The 15,629-nt window shown below is 52.3% G+C and overlaps 1 protein-coding gene across 1 annotated transcript; it reads left to right on the forward strand.

Moving 5' to 3' along the window:
• Positions 1–2,036: 2,036 nt before the first annotated feature.
• IL22RA1 (interleukin 22 receptor subunit alpha 1) lies at positions 2,037–15,391 on the forward strand. Its single transcript, XM_037032782.1, has 7 exons — positions 2,037–2,079; positions 4,517–4,649; positions 5,532–5,710; positions 7,680–7,855; positions 9,994–10,132; positions 13,270–13,391; positions 14,460–15,391. Exons 1-7 carry the CDS (start codon positions 2,037–2,039, stop codon positions 15,333–15,335), a joined length of 1,668 nt encoding a protein of 555 aa, XP_036888677.1. The 3' UTR covers positions 15,336–15,391.
• The last annotated feature ends 238 nt before the right edge of the window (positions 15,392–15,629 follow it).

Genomic DNA, 15,629 nt, shown 5'->3' on the forward strand with positions numbered 1-15,629 from the left:
CTTTAAAGATCCAGGTGTCTTCCTTCCCATTAATTACTACATAACCACAATCCCTCAGAGTGTCAAGAAGTCTAGTTTTTCCATGAAGTTCCTCCCCGCAGGTCCTCTGAGAGTCCCCAGGGACAGTTGCACGGTCCCCAGGTCTGTCCTCTCTGCAAGCCAGCCAAGGTGGCTCCAGCTGTTCTCCTCTCCTCTGGGCCCTTCTTGGCATTTTGTAACCTGTTTCTCCGGCCATGATCTCCCCGCACTGTCTTGCGCCTGGAGTCTCCAAAGGCCCCCATATCCATCAAGGTCCACTCACGAGCACAGAAACCTCTCAGGTCTTTCAAACCAAGGGACGTCTTAATACAAGGGAGTTGGTTATCTGGATGATGAAAAAGCTGGTAATCCAAGCAAGAAATTGCTCCACCCTTTGAGCTATAGGGAAAAGTGGGGGTCAGGGGGGTGCTGTTTCCAGGAGCTGGCCACCTAATAGAAAGATGTTGATAGCAGCCTGGCCAAAGGGACCCAGAGGTCCAGAGGACATGCAGCCATTGCTGGGGATGCTACTCAAAGCAAAGAAAGAGGGGAAGGAATACCCTGATTTCTCTCCACGGGCTTTCCAGTCTTTCTCCAGTGCCTCCCATTGGTCAGACCTATCAGGAAGCAGTTGACAAAGGAGTCTGGGAAATGTAGTTTCCTGCAATTACAGACCATGACTGGTTCAAGCCAAACCTTAACTCTCCCAAAGCACAGCTCACATTTGGCTGTTTTGTCAAACAAACTTCACCAGAGACTGGGGGCTGATAGAGAACAATTATAATGCAGAAAAGAAAAACTTAAGCACAGATCCCTGGATATCACAGCCTACTACATCCAAAAGGCAACCCCCTCCTCAAGCCCAGGATCCCTTCGGAGCCAGATGTCCTGCTACTGGCCTCAGCCTGCTGTTGTGTCCCTGGGGTCAGCCGAACTCTCCCAGGGGCAGAGAGCTCTATGGTCATGTCCACCCTAACCCGAACCCAGTCCCCTTCAATTTTCCCTGAAACCCAATGAGAAAAAGAAAATACTTACAAAATTACTTAGCAAAGTATATCCTGAACACCCATTCCAAAGAACTTCACGTTAATCCCTGTGGGTGCAGCTCTCGGTAGAACAATAGTTTAGGGGAGCGATGTGACTCTTCACCCCAAACTAAAGACTCATTCATGAATTTTGCCCCCATTTTAGCACAAGAGTCACTGAAGTTTCAGATCCATTGTTTCCTCCCTGATCTTCAGCAGATCCCAGACTCCAGAGGCCCCCAGTGAGAGTGTGGGGGCTTCTCACCGCAGCAGAACCTCTAGGAAGAAGGCTCTCTGCTCCAGTGTGGGCCCTGGAGGGAGCAGGCATCCTGTACCTCCTCCTGCCGGAACAAAGCCAAAGAGCTTTGGCACAAGGAACATTCTGGAACATACAGGGTGAGTCCAAAGTAGGTTTACAGTTGTATTTGAAACACAGAGTTTTTCTTGGGTTATTATTTATTCCCTATTATATCATTTTCCCTACAAATGACTGTAAACCTACTTTTGCCCCTGCTGTACTTTCTGCTCCCCGCTTCAGCGATTTTCCTCAGACTAGACCCCTGAGAATGGAATTACTGGGACAAAAGACATGCACGTGTCGTAGGCTTTTGATACTCGGTGCCAAGCTGCTCTCCGATAAGGCTCCGTGTGCCCTGGTTCTCTTTCCCTTTTCTGCCTCTCGGATCCCCGATCAATCACGGAAGAGTCTCGGGATGATTCAGACACCAGACCAGATAAACAAGCTGGCCAGTCACTATTGCTGTGTTTTGCATCTAGGAAAGGAACTCCCTTGGATCCCACCCAGAACCTGGAATTCCGCAGCACCTACACCAAGTACCTTTGTACTTGCTCCCCAACGCCAGGTCCCACCCTCCCCGTCTCGCCCCGCCCCGAGCCCAGGTAGAGCCAGCTGCCAAGGCAGCAACGCTTCCCAGTCCTCCCCTGGTGCTTGGCCCAGAGTGGCAGCCAAAAGAGGGCTCAGTGCCCAGCCCAATGAAGACGCTACTGACCATCCTGGCTGCGGGGTCCCTGGTCGGTGAGTGCCCATTGCCCATTGCCCCCACCTGCCCCAGCACAACGATCAGGGTCATCTCTCTCTACCCTGCTAAGCCCGGGACAGCCAGTTTCAGTTTCTTTTGTGCTGGGGCTGAGCTGCATGCTGAGGCTGGAGGGACAGACCCTGGCCTCCCACCACGTCCCCCATGGGGGGGACTAGCTCTGAAAGAGCATTTTTTCCCCACCATGGCCAGGTGCGGGGCATTCACAAGCTCTAAAGCACCTGGGGTACAGAGTGCATGAGCCCTTTTCAAAACAGATTGAAAGGGCATAGTTTTCAGATCCAGTTAGGTGGGTGCTTTGGTTCATCACTATGGAGAACCTACAGGCAGGTGTGTGAGATTCTAGATCGTGTCTGTTCTCTGAGAAGTTTAATAAAACTCAGGGAACTTTTCTCAGGGGGAGATGGCCTGTACAAGGCCCTATAGTTCAAGTTCAGGATGAGCCCATGAAGGGTCAGAGCTTCCCAGGCCCCTCATTGCTGTGCCCGGCCAGTGCTGACTGGACCACAGTGTTTCCAGCTGCTGCCGGGGCCCCTCCAGTCTCTCCTCCCCCCGGCATCACACTGGCCCAACACACGGGGCCTTTGATGAGCTAGGAAGATATGTATCCCCAAGACACTTGCTGCTTTAGACCCCTCACCCTCTGGTTGGGAGTCCTGGAGGCTTCTGGCCCTTTAAGATGGGGAACCCAGGGGCAACAATCCCCAGAAGATTGTTAAGAGTCAATAAGGTTACTCTGGGGACCTAGGTGTCGTCACCCGTCTTTTCCTAGGCTGATTCCAGAGCGTGTTGAATTGTGTTTGCTTGCTTGTTTTTCCTCAGCTTCCCATCTGGTTGACATAAAATTGTTTTTCCATGAAAGTGTGATAGCTTCCTTTGATAAGGAAGACTTCTACCAGCCCATTTGTCCTGACAACACACGTTTCCCGGGATTTCACAATGTAGACTTTTACCCAGGAAGTGTAGGAGAGACACAGGCTCAGGAACAGATGATGGACTTGAGGAGGAAAAGAAGCGAGTGGGGTGGGAGGAGAGGGGAGAACTTGTTAGGCCCTGACACCTCCTAAAGGAGGGGACCCAACCATGGCCCACCACCACCCCACCCCCCACCATTTCAGGGAACCAACTTCAGTTCCCTCCAAAGCAGGGGTGCCCAATTCCACTCAAATGAGGCCATTGCCTCCTGAGCATGTCCCAGCCTCAGCCACCTGCCTCCCCTCACCCCACGTGGCCCGCCTGGGTACTTACCCCAACAAACACTCATCCACTGCAGACCCTACCCCTCCGCTAGGGGGTGCTGAATCCAACCCTACACAGACCCTGGCCTTCTCTCAAATCCCAACCTCTCTCTCTTTCCTGCCCCTTCCTTACCAGCCCACCAGCAGCTACCATTCAATTCGGACCTCAAGTGGAACCTTTGCCTTCCTAAGAAATGGATGGGCCGGGGTTGGCTTGGCCAGCAGAGAGGCTGTGATTTATAAACATCTTCAGCCTTGATTGGAATTACTGACTTTGGCCAAGTTACTTCTTAGACAGCCTAGTTGATTATCTCTGAAATATGGTGAGGACCACCAGCTTCAGATGGTGTTAAGAAGTGAATGAGAGGCAGTAACAAGTGCTGGCAAGGACGTGGACTAACTGGACCACTCGAGCGCTGCTGGTGAAAATATAAGATGGTGCAGCCACTTTGGAGAATAGTTCAGCCGTTCTTCAAAACCTTACATGCAAAGTCACCATATGCCCCAGCTATTGCACTGCCAGCTGTACATTCAGCCGGGAACTGAAAACATGTCCATTTGATAGTGTGCACACAAATGCTCAGAGCAGCATTAGCCACAACAACCAAAAAGAGGGGACAACACAAATGTCCATCCACTGATAAATGGAAAAACAAAATGCGGTATATCCATACAACGGCATATTATCCAGCCATAAAAAGGAGGTCCGTGCCGCAATATGAATGAACTTTGAAGACATTATGCTAAGTGAAAGAAGCCAGACACAAAGGCCATGTGTTGTGTAACTCTATTTATATGAAAAGCCCAAATAAGCAAATCCGTAGAGACAGAAAGCAGATTAGTGGCAGTCTAAGGCTGGGGCGGGGGAGGAGCTAATGGACATGGGGGTTCTTTTCGGCCGATGAAAATAGTCTGGCCTTAGAGTGGTGTTGGTGGTACAACTTTGTGAACACACTAGAACACCACTGCACTGTACACTCTAAATGGTGACTTTCATGGAATGGGAATCAGAGCTCGAAGAAAAGGAAACTGAGACGTGGAGGAGAGCAGTGGTGGTCAGTGAGCACCGTCTGTGGCGAGTGGGTGGGCGCTGTTCCCCACTCCCCCTCCTTGGACCGTTCGTGCTGGGGGTGGGGTACCAGAGCCCCTCAGCTCACCCTGCTCCTGCTTCCCGCAGCTCACATCACTGAGGACGCCTCGGATCTCCTTCAGCACGTGAAATTCCAGTCCAGCAACTTCGAGAACATCCTGACTTGGGACAGCGGGCCGAAGAGCACCCCAGACACAGTCTACAGTGTGGAGTATAAGACGTAGGCGTCCCTCCCAGTGTGGCCTCCTCTGAGTCTGCTCTGAAACCCCCCTTCCGAGAAAATGCCCCCTATCCGTGTGCCCTGTACCCCCCACCCTGACTGGTGTTATACCCCCTGACACAGCTCTGCTCCTTTGTTTCTTTCTCGGAGGGAGGATGAAATCATGGTTAAAAGTACAGGCTCTGGCTTAAAAGCCAGCTCTCACCTATACGACTTTGGGCAATTGAGTAACCGCACCAAGCCTCAGTTTCCCCATCAATAAAGTAAGGATAGCAATAGTTCCTTCATCATAAGGTTGTTAGGTAGGTTAAATAAGATAGTTATTGGCACTGGTGCCTGGCAAATCATTGTTTTATTATTAAGGGTGAGATTAAGTCACACAAAGCTGTGCCTACCCTATCCAGCCTATGCCCCAGTTCCCATGCAGGGAAGGATGGTGGGTGTGGGCTCAGGAGTCTAGAAACCTGGGTTTTATTCCTGATTCTGCCACTTCGTCCCGTGCCAGATCACCTCCCCTTGCTGAGCCCTGTTCCCTCATCTGTAAAGTGGGGATAACAGTGTCTGCCTCAAAGGGTCACGGTGGCAGTGAGCCCAGACTGTGGCTTCAGACTGGCTGGGTTCACATTCTGCCTCCCCGCAGAGGTGCTTCAAGCGCCTGGGCGTGTTTTGCCCCCCAGCCTCAGCTTCCTTACTTGAAGGGAGAGAGAATAATGTATGAACCTCACAGGATCAATAGGTGGAATAAAAATCATCCTCATAAAAGGCCTGGAACACAAAGCACGCTAAGTAAATATTAGATACCACTATTGTTATTAATAAACCACAGGTCTGATGCCAAGCCGGTTCATGAAAGGTGTGCTCCGGCCCCTCCCTTGCGTACAGGTACGGGCAGAGAGCGTGGCTGGCGAAGAAGGGCTGCCAGCGGATCACCAGGAAGTCCTGCAACCTGACCTTGGAGACAAGCAGCCTCATGGACCTCTACTACGCCAGGGTAACTGCCACCAGCACGGGAGGCCGGTCAGCCACCAAGATGACCGACCGGTTCAGCTCACTGCAACATAGTGAGTAGGGGCCCCAGTTATTACAGGGGAGGGGAAGAGAATGGCCCAGAGGGACTCTGCCTTTCAGGGGTAAGGGGGTTGTTAGGGACGCGGCTTTTCAGAAAGGCATCCCAAAGGAGAATATCCTCAGTGTGGTTGTTCGTCTTCCTCCACCCCCATCCTGAACTCCCTAGTCAAGACCGTCTTTGTCTTCTCTTGACGGCGACCAGGGTCTCTGAGCCTGGTCCCCACCCCAGCCCACTGCTCCTCTTCAGACTCTTTTCCAATCCTCCGTCTGGTCTCAGCTTCAATATCACACCCTCAGTGAGACTGAGGTCGGGGGCCACTCCCGTCCCCCAACCTGATTTTACCAGATCACCACCTGTACTCTTCATGGCAATTAGCTGTTCATTTCTTCACGGCTCGTACCTGCAGTTCTTGGGTTTGCTTATATACATCATCAGCCTCGCTGCTGACAGCTGAGCTCTGTGTGGGAGCATAGAATCCACTGCATTCCCAGCCCTTGGCATGGTGTCTGGGACATAGAAGATGCTCAATATGTAATCAATAAGGGAGGGAAGGAAGGAAGGAAGAAATATGCATTGCCAAGCTCCCCACATTAGTTAAGCAGGTGATGATGTTCACTAACCCACTCAACAGCCACATGGTTTGTTTTTTTTAGAAAATAAAAGAATTAAAGTAAATAAGCGATTTTATTTTTTCTTGTTTTGTTCACTGAATATACATTTATTGTAAAAATTGTGGAAAATACCGAAGTACACAAAGAAAAATAAAAGTAGCCCGAAATAATCTGAGCATTTAAACATAGCTGCAGTTCCTAGCAACTCTGTCTGTTTTTTTCGTCATCTGGCTGTTTGTTTTTTATATGATGGTGTCATGACCGTTCATTTCCTCATTCCTACTAAATGTTTTTCATAGCATGACATTTCACTGCTAAAAATGAAATGAGTCAGTATAGAGGCACTCTAATTTAGTTCCCTAATGTACTTTGGAAGATGGTTAACTCAGCTTTTCAATTTTATAAATAACACTAAAGTGAACATTCTTTTGGCTCAGAGTTTTTTTAAAAGAATTTATTTATTTATTTATTTATTTATTTATTTATTTTTAGAGAGAGGGGAAGGGAGGGAGAGAGAGAAGGAGAGAAACATTAGTGTAAGAAAGAAACACCGATCGGTTGCCTCTTGTACACACCCTGACCAGGGACCGAACCCGCAACCCAGGCATGTGCCCTGACTGGGAGTAGAACCAGCAAAATGAAGCCCAACCAACTGAGCCACGCTGATCAGGGCTTGGCTCAGATGTTTTTAATCTTGGAGGTCAATGGACCCTTGAGGGTTTTCATGAATTAGCTCCAGGGAGTATGGGGTTCATGAATCCCTGAAATTGAGGGTAAGATTTTTGGATGCATAAATCTTGGAGGAGAGAAGAGCCATAGATAGCATTGATCCAATTACCAAAGGCGTCTGTAAACAAGTGAAGCTCATGTGGCTATTTAAAGAGCTCCATCTGGAGAAAGACTAAATTCTCAGGCTTGGAACTGAGGCTGAGTCAGTAATAGGGGACACCCCAAACATTATTTAGGGTAACTCACTGAACCATTATCACTTCCCAAAGCCGTCATTGTCAGGAGGCCGGGGGAGAGTGTGTGCTCCAGGCAAGATTCCAGGTGGGGCGAAGGGCCCAGGGTGTATGGGGGTTAGGCCAAGGGCATGATCAACCCCTTGGAAGCCAGTATTTTCCCTGAGACCTTCCTACTCACTTGTGAACACCCCTTTGCTAGCCTTAATACAAACCCCAGTGGCTTGCAGACCATCTCTCTTCTAGCCTGTGTTTAGCTGATGCTTTCAGAAGCATAGCCGTGGCTGGGAGGGAGGAGCGGGGAAGCCGTTATTTCCCACAGTCCAGGGCAGCCTCAGGTACTTCTAGCAGACTCCGACTCTTCTTTTCTCTCTCTCCTTTTTCCCAGCTACCATCAAACCACCCGATGTGACCTGCATCCCCAAGGTGAGATCCATTCAGATGATCATTCACCCCACCTGCACGCCCCTCCGTTCGGAGGATGGCCACCGGCTAACCCTGGAGGACGTCTTCCAAGTCCTGGTCTATCGCTTAGACCTCCATGTCAACCAGACCTACCAAATGGTAAATAAACGGCAAACAGATGTGCTGCCCTGGTCCTTCCCTGCCCTGGAAACCCACTCCCCTCTCAATTAGATCTACATGGCTTCAAGTAGAAAGGAGATGTCTTACGTAAATCAGCATTTCCCAGAACACGAACACGGCCTCTGCCTGACGGGCTCGCTCACACAGTCGAGTGCTCCAGCCTCTGACAAGTCCTGCAAAGCCGAACCGTCTCAGTTTGTTCAATGCAACTTCTCCCAAATGTATTTGCCCTTTCATTTTGCACAATATTTATTGTTTTTCTTCACTTTTTTGCCTAACGCCTTCTCACATCCCAGGGAACAACCTCTGTTAACATTCTCAAGCGTCCACTTCAGAAAACGCTGGAATCAGTTGCTACCACCACAGTCCTTTTTGCCGGCTCTCCACCATCGGCAGGGACTGGACACAGGCAGTGTCTGAAGCTCAGCAATAATGAAAGGTGGAAGGCAGGGTACAAGTTATTTTTTTCTACTCAGAAAATACTTGGCATTTCCCCCCGGCATGCACCACTAATCCATAATTCCATTGGCTGTTTCTGCACTCAAAGAGTTTATAGTCTGGTGGGAAGGAATGGGATTAAAACAAGAATTTAAACAGGTGTAGGTAGAGCAAGATAAGGGTGTGAGGCAGAGCAGAAGCAAGCAGGTGAGGGGGAGGTGGCCATTCAGGGAAGTCTGGTAAGACTTCCAGATCAGAAAATTTTCTGGTGCCAATACTAATTTCTAAGGTGAGCCAGGTAATGTATGCTTGTTAAGTCACGTAATCTTCACCCACTCTCTGTGTGGTAGGTGCTATTATCTCCTGCATCTTCTGAATGAGAAAACAGCGTCTCAGAGAGGTCAAGTCACTAGCTCAAGATTGTTCAGCAAATAGTAGCATAATCAGGATTCAAACCCAGCCATGTTCAAAGCCCACATCTCCCCCCACTAGCCTGCATTGCCCCCACCATGATCACGGGAGAAGCAGAAAAACTCTGGACGTTGCCAGAAAAGCACAGAACTGCCTGGTTTGCCTGGAGCAAGGGGACATGGAGAACAGCTTCTCCAAACATGGTCCCAAACCAAGGGCATCAGAATCTTCTTTGGCCTTTGTCTGAAATGCTCCCTCCTCCAATCTACTTAATCAAATTCTATAGTTACCCCCCTGGGGTCCGAAGCTTAGTGAGCATCCCACGCGCTTCCCGCCCACACTGGAGTTTGAGCACCACTGATGCGTAGGAGCCGGGGGAGACACACCCGAGAAGACAGTCTGGGGCTGTGCTGTGGACATCTGGGACAGCAGAGGGGGGGACCTTGTGTATTTCAGTCTTCACCGGGAGCCATTTGAGATTACTGCATAGGGAGAGTCCTTATCACAACTGTATTCTGGTAAATCGCTGGGGTTATCGTAATTTAATGCATTTTGTGGTCAGAGAACTACTCTGTGTAATCTCAGTCCTTATAAATTTATGGAGACCTGTTTGAAGGCTCAGCAGTGGCCTATCTTGGTGCATGTTGCGCGTGCACTTGAAAAGAACATGTTCTCACGGCCGTGTGGTGGAGTGCGCTGTATGTGTCGGTCAGAGCAAGGCGGCTGGGTGTTCTGTTCAGATCTTCTACACCTTTCCTGGTTTGGGAGGAGTTGACTGCTTTTTTAATTGCTGAAGCATCGTGTGCTCCAACTATGACTGTGGAATTGTCTATTTTTTCCATTTAATTCTGTGCATATTTGAAACTGTTGTCAAGCACATGATTGCTAGAGCCCCCTGATACATTGGTAGTGGAGGTGATGGTGGTCATGGTAGTAGTGACGGCTGCGATGGTGGTGGTGATGGTGATGGTGATGGTGACTGTGGCAGTTGTGATAACAGCAGCCAGCATTCACTGAGTGCTTACTATGTACCAGACACTGTTCTAAGTGCGAGCGCATGGAGCTTGGTGACTGACTGGGTCCAGGTGAAGCCGAAGGCAGGGGAAGGGAACGGAGCGCAGCAGGCGGATCCACCAGTTTCTGGTTTGGGAGCTGGTAGCACCTGTTCCCTACATGCAGGAACCCAGGCAGAGGTATGAGACTTGCTTGGGCTCCGTGTGGAGATTGGGGTGTAAGAGGAGTCACTGCGGGTTCTCTGTCCAATTCAGCACCGTGAAGGAAACCAGAGAGAATACGAGTTCATTGGCCTGAACCCTGACACGGAGTTCCTTGGGACCATCACAATCTTCGTTCCAACCTGGCTCAGAGAGAGTGCCCCCTACATGTGCCGTGTGAAGACGCTGCCAGGTAAGTTTGGCTGAAGCCAGGGGAGGTGGGACTCCTGAATTCAGGTCTTGACTGCGTGCTTCCCCCTGTCACCAAGGTGAGGCTGGGCAGTGCTCTGAGAACTACAGAAGGGTTATCAGCGTGTTTAATTAAAGTTAATCTTTGTTTATCCACAAGTGGGTTTAGCTGGTGGGTTATCACAGTACATGTTTAATCTTCACCCTCCAGCCTGGGTCCGGATGTCCTCTCTGGGGCAAGCTTAGTGTGCACCCCAGCAAAGCAACCACACCTTAATTTTAACTCAGGTGAGAGACCCTGGGAGGTAATCTGCAGGGGGGAGAGCAAACGCAGGTCACTCGATTTCTTCCAAAGTCAGATCATAACCGTCCTCAGGAGCAACCCATGAGGTGGGCACCATTATCATCCCCATTTTGCAGATGAGGAAACGGGTTCGGCGTAGTTGGGTGTTGCCCGAGGTCACACAGGCGGGGAGGGATAGAACCGGGCCTAATCCTGGGGACCACGCCCTCACCAATGTGCTGCTATAGCAACAGTTTTGAGTCACTGGCTCAGTGAGAGGGTGCCCCACGCTCCCTTCCTCTGACACATTGGCCACTCCACTCTCGCCATAAGCATTGTGATGTTTTCCTTAGTGTTCCTTTTCATAGAAATGTTGTCATGCTCAGGACAGCGGGTTTGGAGGATGAAAGCAATAGCAGGGGGTTGGATGGAGTTGGAAAACCAGTCTCCACACCTGTCGTCTTGTTCAGATGAATGACGTCAGCAGGTGATTTCTGCTCGAACGAGCAGAGCTGAGGGGGCTGCAGGGGTGGGCCCCAGGGTACAATTGCAGCTTGGGAAGTCGTCACCAGGTAGGTTCTAGTCCTCAGTTTTGCCCATCAGTTGTCCCGAGGGCCCACAAGAGACTTACTCTCCACCACAGTGCCCTCCTTTTCAGGGGAGGATACGGCCAGTGGCATAGCCAGCACTGGCCGCTTGCATGGGGTATGCCTTTCCTGGGGACAGGGCCGCTGAGGAGACCAGAACAGAACTGGGCAAGAGGAAAACTCAAGGGAGAAGGGGCAGAGTTACAGGCACTAAGGTGGGAGCACATAGATGACTCTCGACCCCTAGATGAACCTCTCCCATCCCGGGCCCATCCCTGCCTGCTCTGCCTTTGACGACATGCAGATGACTCTGCCCTTATCCTCCTGTTGGCTTGTTCCCTCATGACCTACCTCGGGCTGTGATGCCATTTTTTTCTAGGACTGGAGAAGCTTTTATATAAATCACACTTCTCGCTGGCTATTTCCTGCTGGCAATTAGAAAGCACCTTATCCTCAAAAAGAGAGTATATTAATAACAATTCCTGCCATTTATTAAGTTCCTACTCTATTGCCAAGCACTGTGTTAAATGCTTTACCTCTATCATCCCATTTCGTCTTTATAACAATCCTGAAAGATGGGTAGCACCATCCCCATTTTACAAAGGAGGAACTCCGGCTCAGAGAGGTTAAGCTACCTGACGGTGGCCACACAGCTGGTCAGTGAATCTAGGTAGGGTCACTGGCCTGGAACCTAAGCTCTAACCACCACTTTGCAATTCTGTTCACAGCTAATTGCCTCGATTGCACTTTTATTCTTCTCACTGCCCTTTATGCCTTGCCCTTGACCCCCTATCCTAGAGTCTGTCTTAGACCCGGAGTCCATGAGCTGCACTTTATCTACGTTTCAGAATATCTGGGAGGGTCACAGAGCAACATCCCAGTATCTTGATGCTGGAAAGGACTCGAGGGGCCATCTCACCCCAATCTAATTTTTACAGATGGTGAAACTGAGGCTTCCTTGTGTCATGGCTACGAGGATGAGCTTTGGAGCTATAGGTGTCAATCCTGGCTTTTCCACGGAATAGCTGTGTGACCTTGGTCAAGTCACTTAACCTCTCTGAGACTCAGCTTCATTATCTGTAAAAAGGGAGCATCCCTGGCTCTCTGTGTTTGGTGGGGTAACACAGGCAGAGCAGCCACACAGTGCATGGCACATTTTAAGAATTCAATAACCACTGGCTACTGTTATTAATAAATGGTGGACCAGAGAGGGTCATGCAGCAGAGCGAAGGATGCTCAGCATATCAGTGGTTGAGCCAGACATCTAATCCCCCCCACTCTAGTGTTATTGCTATTACTTCTTCCTGCCTGCCCAGGAGTGAAATGGCATATAGGAATGTTCCATGTCCCCGCCCTCTCCCGGGATAAGGAGCAGTGGTTTTCCATTAGGCATGTCACGTAGAGACATTCAGGTCATGTCTTCTCCCTGGAGCAATGCTGGGAGTATCATGTGACAGGAGACAGGGTATCGCTGCAGTGGGAAGCTGACACAGAGAGGCCCAAGTCGAAGGGGTTGGGGAGGAGAGAGGAACGGGATGGAAAAAGGCTCTCCGATTCCCAGTGTTTGCAGCCATTGCCAAGGTCGTAGACGGCCAGAGATCAGCTCCTCAAACTGAAGCCATGTGGGAACAGGAGGGTGAATTGGAGAGCCAAGCCCCCTGGATGATACATACTGTCAGGTTTAACAACAACAATGACAAAACCCTCTGGGGGGGGGGTTACTTCTCCGCCACCAAGCCCTTCACCAGTCCCACTTGGGTTGGTGACAAGGAGTGTGCCATGCCAAGAATGGCCGTGCCTGTGCCAGAGACCGGGGACCATAGGGAGAAGGCTCGGCACTAAAGCCCTCTGTTGTCTGTCTCCCTCCTTTTTAGAAAGGGTGGTGCCCCCCCGCCAGCCGCCTCCTGAGCAAGGTCCTCCCTGACACTCAGCCCCCACCGAGGAAGGGTGTGGGGGGGACAGGCTCCTCCCATTGTCACTGCTCATCCTTTGCCAGAAAGGCAGGGCCGTGTGCAGAGCCAGATAAGAGAGACTGCTTCAGAAGGCCCCCCACCCCACCTCTGGCTCTGACCATGGCCCTCCCTACAAGATGAAGAGTCCTTAGACCCAAGAGAACAAGTTCCCCTGGAGCCCGTGACCTCCCTTCCAGACCCCACTCTGAGAGCCTTGGACCCCGAAGTTCCCAGGAGAAACGCCCCAAGCCTGTGTCCCCCGAGGCGGACCTCCTCCGTGAGCCCTTCCTCCTGACAGGAGGTCTCTTTGCTCCTGCAGACCAGACGTGGACCTACTCCTTCTCCGGGGCCTTCCTGTTCTCCATGGGCTTTGTGGTCGCCGGGCTCTGCCTCCTGAGTTACAGATACATCACCAAGCCGCCTCAGCCCCCCAACTCCCTGGTGAGCAGCCCCACCTGGGGCAGGAGGGACAGGTCTGGGGAGCGCCCCGAAGTGGCCGAGGACATGGGCCCAGGAACCCCTGGCTTTCCCTGAAATGCAGGGATCAGCACACAAAGCAGAAAATTAGCCCTCATTTCCCCCTTCCAACCTAAAAACTCGGCTTGCCAGGAAGTATTGAAGAGAGGCCAGTGATCAGGAGGAATGGGCTTGGAATAGAAAACCCGAGCAGCTTGAAATCGCCCACATCCAGGCAGGTAGCATAGGACCCAAGGGAGCAGGTCACTGCAGGAGGTGGTGGGCACGGCGGGGTCCCCGAGCTCCTGCCCTGTCCAGAGGGCAGCCACGTACTACCCCCTGGGAATGCAGGCCCAGGGCAGCCAGGTCTTCAGGTACATTTTCCAGAGAAGTCAGAATTTCAGATTGTAATGTGAAAGCTCTCAATTGGCAGACGTTGGCAACTAATTCTTAAAACGTAGAGCCCTGTGTGAACCACACGAGTCACGTGGCAGCCCCAGTGTGACCACCAGTAGTGGCCACAGCCACGCAGCCAGGGCTCCGAGTGGCTGTTATAGGCCTGCGAGGCTCCAGGGCAGGTCACACAGCCCAGGCGGCCGTTTCCGGGAGAGCTCTCTTGGCCTCCCCTCCCCCCCATCCTTTCCTGCCTGGCCCCCTACATCAGGCCCTTGGGGCCCGTGAGCAAGGAGCAGTGCGCCTCCCCCCGCCCCGCCCCCCCGCCCCAGAGCATACCGCAAGGCCACCAGAAGTATAAGTCACCTACCTCCTGGGTTATTTGTTCCCTGGAGAAACTGCAGCCGGAATCTTTCTGCCTAGAATAGCCCAGTCCTCAGGAAAGGCCCTCAGGTACAGGCTAGCAGCCCTGTCCCTTCAAAGCCCCAGCTCCTAGAGGAGTCTCTGGGAGGCACAGGGGACATGTGGGACATGCATCTTGAAAAGCCCCTGATGGCCAATCCCATTGCCCTGGAGTCCCCGTGGAGGACCTCACCCCCTGGGGCACCCCCGGGGGCAGAGAGTGGGCCCTGAAGGTGTGCTGTCATTGTCCCCGTGCAGGACATCCGGCATGTGCTGACCTTCCAACCGCTGCAGCTCATCCAGGAGCACGTCCTGAGCCCCACCTGTGACCTCAGAGGCCCCAGCAGCCTGGCCCAGCCTGTTCAGTACTCCAAAGTCATGGTCTGTAGACCCAGGGAGCCCCCAGGAGCCCCACCGCTGCACAGCCTGTCTGAGACCACCTACCTCAGGCAGCCGGACAGCCCCACGCTCCAGCCCTCTAGAGCGCCGCCTTGCCAGGCACCCTCCCCGCTGTCCTACGCTCCGCAGGCCGCCCCTGAGGTCAGACCCCCATCCTACACACCTCAGGCCACCCCGGACAGCTGGCCTCCCTCCTATGGGCTATGCGTGGAGGACTCTGGCAAAGACTCCCCATCTGTGACACACTCCAGTCCCAAACATCTCAGGCCTAAGGGCCTGCCCCAGAAAGAGCCACCAGCTGGAAGCTGCTCCGCAGGTGACCTTTCTCCGCAGGGGGTGGCCTCCTTGACTGCAGAGGAGCCCAGAGAGGCAAAATCCTTCCAGCCACCCCTGTGTGCTGCCACAGACAGAGCACCTGACATCAGCGTGCTACACAAGGGACAGTTGGGGACACCAGGGTACCTGAAGAGCCAGCTGCCCCTCCTCTCCTCTGTCCAGATAGAGGGCCACCCGGCGCCCCTCCCTTTGCACACTCCATCCCTCCCATGTTCTCCCACGGACCAGGTTTCTGGTCCCTGGGGCCTGCTGGAGTCCCTCGTGTGCTCCAACAACGAGGACCCGGTGTCCAGGACTGAGGCCAAGAGCGCAGCCCCTCGGGCCTCAGGCCCAGAGCAGCCCGCAGAGCTGGACTCTCTTTTCAGGGCCCTGGCCCTGACTGTGCAGTGGGATCCTTGAGCGGCCAGCAGGCAGGTCTGGACCTTCCTCCTTATCCCCAACCCCCATCATGCCGGGCACACAGCCCAGCCTCAGACGCTGACCTGGAGGGACTGGAGGAAGGGGACACTGGGTCCCTGCCATGGCTGGAGGAAAGAGGCACAACAAGGACTCCATAGAGAGAGTTACGGGTGGTATCATGTGTAAGTGTATGTGCACGTAGTGTGTGCACGCAGAGTTCTGCAAGGCAGGACGGGACAGTCAGAGTGCGGGAGTGCATGCAGGGAGACCTCCCGAGATCCAGCACCCAGCTCC

The sequence above is a fragment of the Sturnira hondurensis genome, unplaced genomic scaffold (genome assembly GCF_014824575.4).
Source record: "Sturnira hondurensis isolate 20B ecotype Veracruz unplaced genomic scaffold, ASM1482457v3 Scaffold0021555, whole genome shotgun sequence".
Taxonomy (NCBI): Eukaryota; Metazoa; Chordata; class Mammalia; order Chiroptera; family Phyllostomidae; genus Sturnira; species Sturnira hondurensis.

Coding starts and splice junctions, on each gene's coding strand:
- IL22RA1 (XM_037032782.1), top strand. CDS start 2,037: ATGAAGACGCTACTGACCATCCTGGCTGCGGGGTCCCTGGTCG. Junction 4,650..5,531: donor TACAGTGTGGAGTATAAGAC/GTAGGCGTCCCT, acceptor CCTTGCGTACAG/GTACGGGCAGAGAGCGTGGC. Junction 5,711..7,679: donor GTTCAGCTCACTGCAACATA/GTGAGTAGGGGC, acceptor CCTTTTTCCCAG/CTACCATCAAACCACCCGAT.